Source organism: Leptinotarsa decemlineata, unplaced genomic scaffold, assembly GCF_025532065.1.
Source record: "Leptinotarsa decemlineata unplaced genomic scaffold, Ldec_3_MD MMD2_tig00026369_RagTag_RagTag, whole genome shotgun sequence".
In the NCBI taxonomy this organism is placed as follows: domain Eukaryota; kingdom Metazoa; phylum Arthropoda; class Insecta; order Coleoptera; family Chrysomelidae; genus Leptinotarsa; species Leptinotarsa decemlineata.
The window spans coordinates 1069641-1083730 of record NW_027412709.1 but is presented as its reverse complement, the minus strand read 5'-3'; the positions used below and the strand labels follow the sequence as shown (position 1 = coordinate 1083730).

General features: G+C 31.1%; 1 protein-coding gene across 1 annotated transcript in view; it reads left to right on the top strand.

Annotated features, from left to right (window-relative positions):
• The window catches only part of LOC111513181 (phosphoribosylformylglycinamidine synthase), a 60342-nt gene that overhangs the window by 18358 nt on the left and 27894 nt on the right, over window positions 1-14090 (top strand). Inside the window, exon 4 of the mRNA XM_074185268.1 lies at window positions 3857-4240. Within this exon, the coding sequence (XP_074041369.1) occupies window positions 3857-4240 (384 nt within the window). The remainder of the gene's footprint in view (window positions 1-3856; window positions 4241-14090) is intronic.

Sequence of the window (14090 nt, the reverse complement as noted above, 5' to 3'; positions counted from 1 at the left end):
GGTGAAATTGAAGGTCATGTTATATTCTGTTCAAGCATTGTTAAAATATGGAATTTTACACTTCTTTTTTTTATAGACTTGCGGCAATCGATAAGATTGGTTTTCTGTTATTTGTATCAATTTTGAGTTTTATTTCATTTGTGAAAATTAATGTAGCACCTTCTAAATAACAAATGTTCAAACATGCATTTTCTATCAACTCTTTTTCTGCATCGTTTGGATGTTCATGTCTGAGGTTGTTTTTTATTTCATTTTCATGCTTCATATTCTTTCAGGCTTTCATTGAAATATGCCAATAATATATTTTCGTTAGAATCTTGAATTGGTCCTAATTTCAAATTTTTTTATCAAAAAATCAGTTGTTTTTGAAAATGCTTTCGCATTTAAAAAAACGCGTTTCCACTTGTTTGCATTAGTGCGATTAGAAGTATTACCTTTCTTCGTTGGAATCAAGCAGTATTGCTTCGCTTTAAAATTTGAACTATACTTGTTTCCACTTGTTTGCATTAGTGTGATTGGAAGTATTACTTCTCTTCTTTGGAATGAAGCAGTATTGCTTCGCTTTAAAATTTGAACTCAGTTTGAAAACTTCCTTTAGTTGAGGTAACATTCTCGGGTTTTGCAAAGTCATCTTGATCACATAAAAACGTATTTAAATATGCATACTTTATATTTCAATTTCGAAAATTATCGTCTATAACCATAATAACATTGCTCAAATAACAAGGCTTTCACTTTATTTCAAAATATGTTATAACTTCCTACTTGTTGTATGTTTCTGGTAGTTTATTATAAAATGTAAGGGCGTTGTAAGATGGAGACTTTTAATAGTAAGTCATTCTGTGTTTCAGGAATCCCTAATTAATGATCATATCTGGTATTGTGTTCGTGTTCTGCAGAGTTATTCTGATAGTTAACTAGTTTAGTGATCCAATAATTTTTCTGAAAAAGGGGGTTGGTTGGGTAACAGGATCAATTTTTTCTTAAAAAAACAATTGTATTCTTGCCGACGTTTCGAATTTAATTACATTCTTCTTCAGGACTCTGTAACAATGAATTTTCATGAATATACCTTCCACAAAACTCATTTCAATTTCACAAGAAATAATGAGTTTTCATTTAAATTACTATTTCAAAAATCATCAGACATATTAGATACTTATTTGAAAAATAAAAATAAAAAACACATTGCAAACAACAAATTTTTGAGACAACATCAACACAAATTGACATGAAACAAACGAATGGCTTTATCTCTGATTCTGATGAGGTGGTGTCTGTTTTTTAATCAATGGCAGAAAGAAAAAGAATGAAAAAAGTGTAAATTATTTCAGTTGTTTATTTTTTGGAATGGAAGTAACAATATCGTCAACATATCTTTTGAAAAAAGGCAATGAAAATGACAACAATAAGAAGTTGTCATTTTCACGTATCTAATATGTCTGATGATTTTCAAAATAGTATTATCATCAACACGAAAAAAACTACTTTTCGGTGAGTAATTTAAATGAAAACTCATTATTTCTTGTGAAATTGAAATAAGTTTTGTGGAAGGTATATTCATGAAAAGTCATTGTTACAGAGCAGGGCTCTGTAACAATGAATTTAATTAAATTCGAAACGTCGGCAAGAATACAATTATTATTCTGATAATCAGCTATATTCTGCCTATCAAACATGAAACACATTAAGGAATGTACAGGCATTGTGAAAATTTTATTTTCCTTGAAAATAGATCAGTCACTGTCTCTAAAATTCGAATATAGTAAATATTACTGGAAACAAAAACTTTTAAAAGGTTTTCGTTCAGACCACACCACAATATTTAGGTTAATATTACCACAGAGCATAATGAATGCTCAACAAGCCTTCTGTATTTTAGTTTGATAGCAAAATTGGCTGCACTTAAATTTGGACACGTTCAATATATCTGTTCCATTTAAGATCCTAATCGAAATGAGTTTGATATTTTTTTTTAATTTGTGTCATCAAATTACCTTCATGAGTTTTGTTTCTGTAGAAAAATCATAAGAAAAATTTTGAATATTTTATGGATTATGGTATGTCCTATAATTTATTGAATATCACAAAATTTTATCAATTCAACAACTCATTAAACTCAGAATTCATTAATTGATCATAACTTTCAATATCATTTCTAGATTATCAAGACTATAAAAAGATGAAGGTCATTAAGAAATCTTCAGGGGGTCATTATTTGTATTAGAACATGAGAATATATTTTTGCTAAGATTGAGTAATATATTGACTTTTGACCTTGTGTTTGATGCTTGATAACTGTATTTCGTACACCAACTGTTTAGCAATTGTTACTGTTTCACTTATTTTCGTCTCAGTATTAGTCAGTAAGTTTTGAAAATGATTTTTTTACGATAAATTTGACGTTACATTCATAAAAAAACAAACAATAATCACTATGTTTCCGCGGAAATTCAACATATTCAAAATAGAAGTTGAGAAATTAACAATAGAAGGCTCTTAACTGCCAACAAATAATTATTTCATCTAAAACATTTCAAATCAAATCATCCAGAAAAGTTGATAATGAAACTCATCAATAATATATCAGAAAATGTAGTCAATGATAACTTCCGACTGACTACTTAAAAATAAATTGGAAACGAAACTCAAAAATTCTGTATTATATTGTACGCCGAATGTTCTTTTACAGAAATAAATTTTATTTGAATATGAAATTATTCAAAAAATAATAATATTGAGCAAAATAAAATGGTAGGGATAAAAATGGATAACGAAAAATGAAAAACTCTATTATTAATATCACAAAAACTGATACAAAATCATTTTTAGTATGCCTGTCATATTAACAAAACATAATTTACATCCAACAGTGTTTTTTTCTGTGTTTTTTTCTATCACGAACAGCCATAGAAAAATCGAGCACTTGATATTTTGGCTTTTTGTAACTCGTCTGTTAAGAATTATTGTTTCATTAAACTTGTGTCATCACGAATGCCCCGTTCAGAAAGCTGCAGATACTTTTAAAGTATGATATTCAGATGAACAAGTCCACTTTCCAGCGGTCAGTAGAATTTGGAAACATTTGAAACAGACTATATATATATATATATATATATATATATATATATATATATGTGGGCCCAAGATGAAAAAGAAGAAATGCATGATTTTCATCAACATGGAAACAAACCCAAATTTTGTTAACGAAAACAAAAACCAGTATTATCAAAAAACAAATGTTCAGTACTATGTAATGAATTAATAGAGCATTTATGTGTCTCAAGAAAATTTCAAAGGCAATTCATAGTTCCAACATGAATGATATTCTGTCAATTCCACCAGAGACGTTTTTCAATGCTTGAATAGGAAATTTGGTAGTAATTGGTTAGAATGACTTTTCCAAAATGGCATCCGCTTTCTCCAAACCTTATACCACTTGATTTTATCCTATGGGGATATTTAAAACAAAAAGAATGTAAAGAAAGACCATACACCAATATTGAAGAGCTTGAAGCATTGATGACATGCAGAAATATTCCTGCAATGGGGTTGCAATCTGGTTTATATGAATTTTATAGGTGAACAATTAGATGCATCAAACGAGAAGGTGGAAATAGTGAAACACTTCGATAATTTTTTTGTTTTTGTTCAATTGTCTAGAATGTGTGATAGTTTTGGTATGTTTACTTACTCAATTTATACAAAATATTTATAAAACGTGAAATATTTTATTTGTTTTGAAAACCGCATATCAAATTCAAGTTGCTTATTCAATTGGTGAAGAATGCTAATATGTCTCTGATTTTCAGCTATAAAATCTACTCAAATTAATTATAATTTTTGAATATTTCAGGATATACTTTCCCTTGGGAGAACGAATCATACGTTTATCCTGACAACTTCGCACCACCACTAGAAATTTTAATTGAGGCAAGCAATGGGGCTTCTGATTATGGCAATAAATTTGGTGAACCACTCATTTGTGGATTTGTAAGATCATTTGGGTTGAACGATGCCTCAGGAAATAGAAGAGAGTGGATCAAACCAATCATGTTTAGTGGTGGTATTGGTAGTATGGAGGCAGCTATGACCGAAAAATTGAAGCCTGAAATAGGTCACCATATAATAAAGATTGGGGGACCAGTTTATCGAATTGGTGTGGGAGGAGGATCAGCTAGTTCTGTTGAAGTTCAAGGGGATAATAAGATAGAGTTAGATTTTAATGCTGTTCAGAGAGGTACGTTTGATATATTTTGAACTAGTAATTGAATAATTAAAACATCTTCTGATCATTCAATTTTTAGAGTTTCTACTAGCAGTACTATTTGAAATTTAATCTTCAAAATAGTTTTTATTACTTGTCATACCTACTACAAAGGGGAAACAAATCTTGATAAAAAGTGAAATAATCTATGATTGATTATATACGACTGAATGTATCATCTTGGAATCTCTCCAGGTTTAAACTATGTGTTATAGTATGATCCCCATTATAACTCCTAACTTCATATTTATATAACCTATATGACAGTTAGGCTAAGCAACACTAGTATAATAATCATAATAACCTAGTTACTGTTTTAAGACAATAAAAAATCCGAGGACTGCCTTTCAATATCAAAGGACAAAAAAGATATAAGCAGTGTGAACAAAAATAAATAATGATACATTTGTCATGGGTTTGTAAAATAGTTAAAGCCATTACAATAAATTAAAATAGTACTATTTTACTTTCTAAACTATTCAGTATTCTGTCACATTCTTTAATATACTGTATGTGACTGTTTTTTATTTAATATTCGAATTACATTGTCTCAACTATACTGGATCTTCAGAAATATGATGATGATAATTTACTTTATTGTGCATGAAATAAATCATGATTACAAAGTTTAAATGGTACAGAAAAATTTACAATGTCAAGTATATAATGTAAAATATAAGAAAGTACAAATTGAAATGAATATTATAATAATTGTGTAAAAGTCTAAAACCTTTTAAACATTTTAACAAAATTGAAAGATCAATAGAATCTTCAAGTATTTCTTCCTCCAAGATTGAAACAGACATTTTCTACATTCACTGCTTCTTTAAATTCAGTAAGGAATTCTTCTTTCTTCGTTTCTTCAGGTTAGTGGGTTCAATTTTTTACCTACCTATATGTTTTATTAACCCTTTAAGAATATATAATGCTTCTACAGTTAATATTTTATGAGGCATTATATTGGGATTTCATACCTCAAATGTGTTTCAAATAAAGAGTGGTATACCATTTTAGTAGTAGAAAACCCTAATATCATTTCAACTGTATAGCAACCAGAAGACAACCGTTTTTCAGTATTGTTGAATATTTACCAAATTTGAGTTTGTCGTCAATACGGATTCAATTCCATTCATTATGGAATTGAAACAGATATCATTCATAGGAACACTAGTCAATGTGATATCTGAAAGAGTATTGATAAAAAATGTCATTTACACAAAACCCTGTTGTGGTTGTTCCTGGAGTTTCAGGACAAGACACAATTTTTGTTCTACTGAAGAAGTAGAAAGTCAAAAAGCATTTTTTTTAAAAAACGATTCTCTCCTAAAAATATTTCCATTTTCAAGATGAGTTTATATTAAAACCAATTGGGTCTTTTACACAGAAGTCGGATTCTGTGAAAAAGTAATGGATGAATCATTTCTTGAAAGCTAGTAAATTATTGTGATTTTTCAACACAAAAAAAATTCCAAAACATTGAATGAAATATTTTTCAAAATATGCCTATACCTAATTGAGAAACTGAATGAAGGGAACAATAAAAATAGATCTCTAATTATATCTAATATATTTTTTCTATGTTAACCAACTTCATATACCTATCCATAAAATTAATAATTCACATTGACCTGTATTAGTCACTTTGGATTGTGGTCTCAATCTCCTGTATCTAATATGAAATATAATAATGAAAATGTTGAATATACGTTTTTCATAACAAATTTGTACATTGATGGATTTTCTCACCAAATATAACTACTTATGCTACAGAGGAACTATAATTTATATCTCTTTACATCATTCAATAAAAAATAACATTAACAAAAAATTCAATAAGGTCGCGAAAAATAGTTTGATATTCAGAAAATGTGTGTAGTACCAGAAATTGATTTTTATGTGTGTAAGTAATGTGTAAATTTATATATTTTGATGTCATATCAATTAGTGTAAATGTTATGTTGAAAACTTGTTATACTGTACTTTCATAATTTGTCTTGAAGCTTGAATTTTTTTTTGTTACATAATTGTTATCGTTGAACATCAATGGAATGTGACACTAGCACCTTTTTTGGACCTTTCCAAAGCTTTTGATTGTGTGTCACATGAAATTCTTTTAATGAAATTGGAAAGTTATGGTGTCAGAGGAAATGCTTTTTCATTCATTCAGAGTTACCTTACAGGAAGATATCAGTGTACCTCCTCAAACGGAAAGGTATCATCCAAAAGGGAAATTACATGGGGGGTTCCCCAGGGTTCAATCTTAGGTCCCATACTATTTATTATTTATGTTAATGACATAACTCATTTCTTATCGTCAAAAAATGTTGAATATGCTGATGATACCACATTACTAGTTTCAATGAGAAACTATGATCAGAATATTGAATCATACACCCTCAAAAGTGCTCAGGAATATTTCACGAATGTAAGATTGTGTCTAAATGATGATAAAACAAAAACGTTACTCTTTACTCTGAATTACAACTTAACCCTGGAGGACAATTTGCCGGTAAAATGCCTAGGACTAACATTAGATTGTAAGCTGACATGGGAGGCTCATATAACCAATCTGAGAAATAAATTAGTTACCTCCATCTATCTCTTAAGAAATATCAAAGATATTGTAAATGAAAGTGTTGTTCTCACAGCTTACCACGGTCTCTTTCACAGTACCATGTCCTACGGAATTCTCTTATGGGGTGGATCGGCACATGTTGATAAAATTCTCATAATGCAAAAAGGGCAATAAGAGTAATAACAAATTCAAAACTTGATGAAAGTTGTCGTCCACTATTCAAAAAACTAGGTATATTGACTGTGACTAATCAATTCATTTATGAATGCTTACTTTTTGCCAAGTAAAACATTTCCAGTTATACTGTTCAAAATAAATATAATACCAGATATAAATCCGTTATAGTGCCGTATTTTCGCTTATCCAAGAATCTCAACTCTTTCAGATTTCTGTCTATTAAATATTACAATATGATACCAAACGAGTGGAAGGAACTAGTCCTAGTTAAATTTGCTAAAAGGGTAAAAAGTTTTCTTAAAGAAAATGTGTTTTACAAAAGTGAAGAGTTCATACACTTCTTTAATGGAACATGACTAAGTAACAGTAATGTATTATAACTAAGTTCTCCTACTATTTTACATAGGTTATTTTTGTATATATATACAGTGTGACCCATTTAAGATGGAAGCACCCTTATAAAACTTACTTTTTTTAACCGATCGGAATGATTTTTTTTTGTTAGGTAGATATTCAAAAAGTCTATTAGGACACCAAATATCATGAATAAATCTCAATTTCCAGGGCCAACTAATCTTATTTTTCAAGGTCAAAAATCTAAAAAAATTACTAGCGATTTTTTTATAAAAACTCTGACTACACCACTGGATTTGTGACATTTTCAAATGGGTAACATGTAAATTACGTTGAAATGCGTCAATCAATAAAAAAGTTATAAAGGAATGAAATTTGAAAAATATGCCGTTTAATCAACCCACCAATTCATGTTCAGGAATTTTATGAAAATTCTGTATACTCCACTGGATTCAGGATGTCTTGAAATATTACTGATCACAGTTTCATCGAAATCTGTTCGGTAATAAAAAAGTTATGAAGGAATAAAATTTGAAAAATATGTTGTTCAATGGAATTTTAGCAACGTTCTTACTACACCACTGGATTAGGGGCAATATTCAACAAAATATTATTTATTCAAATAAAATTCATGAAACGTTTATGGGAGAATCAATTTCCTTTCATAATGTATGTCGAACCATATCAATCAATCAGTTTATCACAACAAACTTTAGTGTCAATAATTTCAAATGAATCTACAAAAAACTAACTGTAAGTACATTTTTCTAATTGCTACAAACTAGCGGAAAACAAGTTTTTATTCACAATCAATGTAAAAATAGAAACCAAGAAGATACCGAATTGAAAAATAAATGAGTGCAATTCATATTCTGGTGGCCTCCACCAAACATCCATCCAATTCAATGCATTTATCATATCGCTTACGAATATTTTTTAAAGTATTCCTCAATTGTTGTGGAGTAATTGCATCGCAAGCTTGCTGAATTCTGGTGCACAGTTCCACTCGATTCCTTGGTCGTGATTTGTAAACCTTTTGTGTAACATAACCCCAAAGGAAAAAATCGAGTGAAGTAAGGTCAGGCGATCTTGGTGGCCATCCAATTAATGTACTCCCCCTTCCTATCCAACGATTAGGGTAATTTTGATTCAGCCAACTCTCCACAATTCCCGAATTATGTATGGAACAACCATCTAACTGAAAATATAAATTTCTTGTTTCTGCAAGGGGAAGTTCATCTATTGCGTCCGAAAATTCATTCCTTAAAAATTGTAGGAAAATTGCGCCATTCATGTTGCCGTCGAAAAAGAATGGTCCAATTATCCTTTCATTCAGTATTCCACACCAAACGTTCACTTTTTCTGAATACTGCCTTTTACAGTTTATCACCCAGTTAGGATTTTCAGTGGCCCAATAGCGAATATTTTGTGATGAAACCACTCCATTTGTTGTGAAACTAGCTTCATCACTAAATAAAATTTTCTTTAAAAATTGCCTGTCATTAAGATACTCGCCCTGGGCCCATAAGCAGAATTCCAATCGTTTTTCTTGATCACCTAGTTCCAGAGTATGTAAAAACTTTGGTTTAAATGGCCTCAATTTATTTTTCTTCAGACATTGCCTAACATTCTCCCTAGGTAAGTTTAAATCTAAGCTGGCATCCCTCAAACTACTATTTGGATTATTTCTGAAGTAATCTAATATAGTCTGGTTATTTTCGTTCCTTCTTCGTATATGGTTCTTTAAAATATATGTGGTTACTGCTCCAGTCCGATTGAAAACTTGGTTTATTTTATGTACCGTGCTGTTACTTATGGCTGGACGATTTGGGTGTCTTTCATTGAATATTCTAGTTACTTCTCTTTCACTCCGGTAATCATCACCGGAAAGACGTATAATTTCGATTTTTTCTTGAATTGACAATTGAGCCATTATCTGTTTTTATTTTGAAACACAAATTATTCAGTTCACTAATGGTGCGTAACAAAATGACAATTTAACAAAATGACAATTCATGCGCAAATAAATAGATGAGAAACTGTAAGTCACAGCTAACTTGTTTATTTCATTAATGCATTCTGAATAACAGGCAGTTAAAATTGCAAATCTCATTTTTTGCTATTCAACAAAAGGAAGAAATCACAGCTGATGTTACCTACTGGAATGATAATAATTATTATCCATTGCATATTTTTTTCGTTATAATTTCTATTGGGAGTACATTAGACTTGTCTTATATTGTTGAAATTGTTTTCATGAAGATTAACCATGAGTTCTCTCCTGATTGTACTTGTTTATGTATCCACTCCACTTCGAGAAATACCTATAGAGTATTTTTACCATCATGATTTTCAGATGTTATAATTGTACGACTTTGCAATAATCACCCCAATATTTTTTTCAATAATCAACAGTGGTGTAGTAAGAATGTTGTTAAAATTTCATTTTACAACATATTTTTCAAATTTCATTCCCTTATAACTTTTTTATTACTGAACAGATTTCGATGAAACTGTGACCAGTGATATTTCAAGACATCCTGAATCCAGTGGTGTATTCAGAATTTTCATAAAATTCCTGAACATGAATTGGTGGGTTGATTAAACGGCATATTTTTCAAATTTCATTCCTTTATAACTTTTTTATTGATTGACGCATTTCAACGTAATTTACATGTTACCCATTTGAAAATGTCACAAATCCAGTGGTGTAGTCAGAGTTTTTATAAAAAAATCGCTAGTAATTTTTTTAGATTTTTGACCTTGAAAAATAAGATTAGTTGGCCCTGGAAATTGAGATTTATTCATGATATTTGGTGTCCTAATAGACTTTTTGAATATCTACCTAACAAAAAAAAATCATTCCAATCGGTTAAAAAATGTAAGTTTTATAAGGGTGCTTCCATCTTAAATGGGTCACACTGTATATATATGTATACTGCTGTTACTGCTTCGCTTCGAGAGGTGTGACACCTCTCGAAGCGAAGCAGTAACTCGTCTTGATAATGCCATCTGAGATGATGGCGAAACGTCGACTATCGAATAGTACACAACGGATGAACACCCGGAAAAACAACACATCATATTCTACCATCCGTGAAAACCTACATTGTAATATATATATATAACTTTATTTTACATTTTAAATTTTCCTTTTACTATTTTTTTGACGACTGTATACAATTTTTTTAATTGTCACACAAGAGAATAAACTCTACTCTACTCTACTCTATTATTCTGGTTCGAAAATTTTTATCTTTCAAAGGTATTACCTATAAGTACTGAAAATACATTGCTTCGCCAGAAATAAATTCTATTTTCAGTTAAACGATGTCATATGAAAACTCTAGTATAGTACATTCTTTTGTCGTCTTGAAATCAGTGTGTACAACTCAAAAATGAACTTTCGCCATTTTTGTAGATAACTTCTGTAAGTCTGAAACTGTTTGTGGTTTTGAGTTTCAAGGCTGTCATCTGCAACATGTCAGGAAGAAATCCCATCCTCTGAAATTTTTTATTAGATATTAGATAACTCATACCTCATTTCAGTAAAAGTATCTTCAGTCAGACGATGCTTCCATAACATCACATCCATAAATTCAAATATTTGCCTTTATTTTCTACTTTACCTGACTAATAATAGCTATTTTTCTAATTAGGTTTAGAGATCCAGTAGATTTCTTACATGCTGTGTTTTCATATATGTTCAAACCTATTATTCAACCATAATGAAGCTCAAACCATCTGAAACCCTTTTCATTAATTTTGTATCAACACTTTCACTGCAAAATTTGAAAATTACTTGCCGTTTGGTTCAAATTAAGGAGAAGAACTTTATTTGAAATAGGTTAACCCTAATATACAAACAATAATACTCAATAAAATAAAACAAAAAAACAGTGAAATTATAACTAATAAAAAGTATACTTAAGTATTTAAACAAATACTACTATATATAGCATTTACTTAATTTGGTCCTCTTGTAATAATAAACTTATGAAATATGAAGATATAATAACAAACTATTAAAGATAGTTATGATAAACAAATGAGACAAGACAACATTGTGCTATAGATAATATCCAAAAATGACTTATCTGCTTTTAATCTTTTTTTAACTTAAACGATGCTACTAAACGACTTGATTCAATTTCATTTGGACAATTTTTTATCAATTTATTAGATTTTCAGCTATGTATTACAATACAGGTCTGTATTGAAACAAAAGTTGATGATGAAATCTAATAAACAAAACGTCGCATTGCAAATTGGTGTATAACAAATATGGAACAGTATTGAAAGTTCCTCTGCCTTTTTTATCATTTGAAATAGGGGTGATGAGCCAAAAAACGAAATTCGACAACCACTGATATTCTCGATCTGAAAAAAGATTTGTCTAGTTTTTCAAAATTAGAAACTTTTGTCTCAACATACTTTGTCTGTTGTCTTTTCAACTTATGTACTATTGTATCATGAAGACCAATAAAATCTTATCTTATCAATTCAACCAACCTTGAAGGTCTTACCAGATAGCAGTAGTGAAATCAGCTGAAAAAACGGCCTGTATGAAGTAAATTATATAACTTTACTATGAATAAAAATTACAACAAATTTATAAATATGCTAAAGATGAATGACCTGGGACCTAAAGCAGATAACCAGCTATGAAATACCCACACTTCAATCAATGAGATTTATGAAGAATTTCATTAGTTCGGACTTCCATTGTCTGATACTATATAAAATGATTTAAATCCCTGAAAGAACTAAAAAAGAAGAATTAAAATGAATAGCTGAAAATAACAATTATATTAGGTAAAAAAACCTGAAATGAAATAATAGTGAAATAGAATACAAGTAAAAATAGAACAATTGAACAAAGAATAATAAAAATAGAAAGGTAAGAGATTCCAAGCCAAGTTACTTCACGACATTTCGATTGTTTGTATTCACAATCGTCTTCGGGTGATGACTGGACTGATTCCTCCGAGAGATGTCTATTTATGGATCATTTGAGTACTTTCACTTATCTCTGCTTTCCATTTTACTCTTCACTGGTTTAGTAGAAGATGACCGTTTAGCGGGAGTTGGCCATTTTTCGCTTGATGATGGGTTTCCATATATTGCGTATCTCTACGCTAGCTAGGCTGAATGTTGTTGGGCAACATGTATGCGGCTTCTTTGAATTTCCTACTAAATCAATGTTCCTCTCTGTGTATGATCTCGGCTTGAGACCACTCGATGTTACGTTGATGGGTTCAAACATGCTCTGCTATTTCTGATTTGCTGGTTTCCACTCGCTCTGTATGTTTCTTGCGCTCGACAATGCGAAAATTCAATGGCCTCTTAGTTTCATCAATTTAGGATTTTCCGCACTCACAGGGTATCTGGTAAATGCAATTCTTAGAATCGCAGTCTGCGTTTAGTGGCCTAGTTTTCGTGAGGCTGCTACGGCTAGTGTTTCCAGATTGGAAGCAGGTTTTTATGTTGTACTTGGAACCAAATCTTCTTATCCTTTCTGGAAAGTGCAAGCACTGGTTGTGACGGCTTCTCTTCCTTGCGAGACTCCTGCTGTCTTTCATCCTTAGTCTGTTCTGTCATCGCTTTGGAGTAGCCATTCCATTCAAGATCATTTTTGATGATGTCTAGTTCCTTCTCGAGACCTTCCTTCGTATTACAGAGGTCTCGTATTACAGAAGGTCTCGAGAAGGATCTAGAAATCATCAAAAATGATCTTCAACAGAATCTACTCCAAAGCGAAGGTAGAAAAGACTTTGGCTAAAAGACAGCAGGAGCCTCGCAAGCAAGAGAGGCCGTCACAACCAGTGCTTGCAATTCCCTACATCAGAGGATTATCGGAAAGGATAAGAATTGGTTCCAAGTAAAACATCAGAACCTGCTTCAGATTGGGAAACACTATCCGTAGTAGCCTCATGAAAACCAGGTCACTAAACACGGACTGCGATTCCAAGAAATGCATTTACCGGATACCCTGTGAGTGCGGAAAATCCTATATTGGTGAAACTAAAAGGTCATTGAATGTTCGCATTGTCGTGCACAAGTAACACACACAGTGAGGGGAAACCAGCCAATCAGGAATAGCAGAGCATGTTTGGACCTATCATCGTAACATCGAGTGGTCTCAAGCTGAGATCATACACAGAGAGGAACATTGGTTTAGGAGGAAATTCAAAGAAGCCGCATACATGTTGTCCAACAACGTATTCAGCCAAGCTAGCATAGAGATACGCAACATATGGAAACCCATCATCAAGCGAAACTCCCCGCCAACTCCCGCCAAACGGTCATCTTCCACTAAATCAGTGAAGCGGAAAATGGAAAATGGGGATAAGTGAAAGTACTCGAATGACCCATAAAGGAATCAGTCCAGTCATTACCCGAAGACGATTGTGGATACTAGCAATCGAAATGTCATGAAGTAACTTGGCTTGGAATATCTTAAATTTCTATTTTTATTTTTTGTTCAATTTTTCTATTTATACTTGTATTTTATTTCACTATTATTTCATTTCAGGTTTTTTTGCTCAATACAATTGTTATTTTCAGCTATTCATTTTTAATTCTTTTTTTTAGTGCTTTCAAAGATTTCAAATCATTTTATATAATATCAGACAATGGAAGTCCCACTAATGAAATTCATCATGAAACATTGTCAATCACTTTCAAACAAGAAAGTTCTGACATCAAACTAATCAA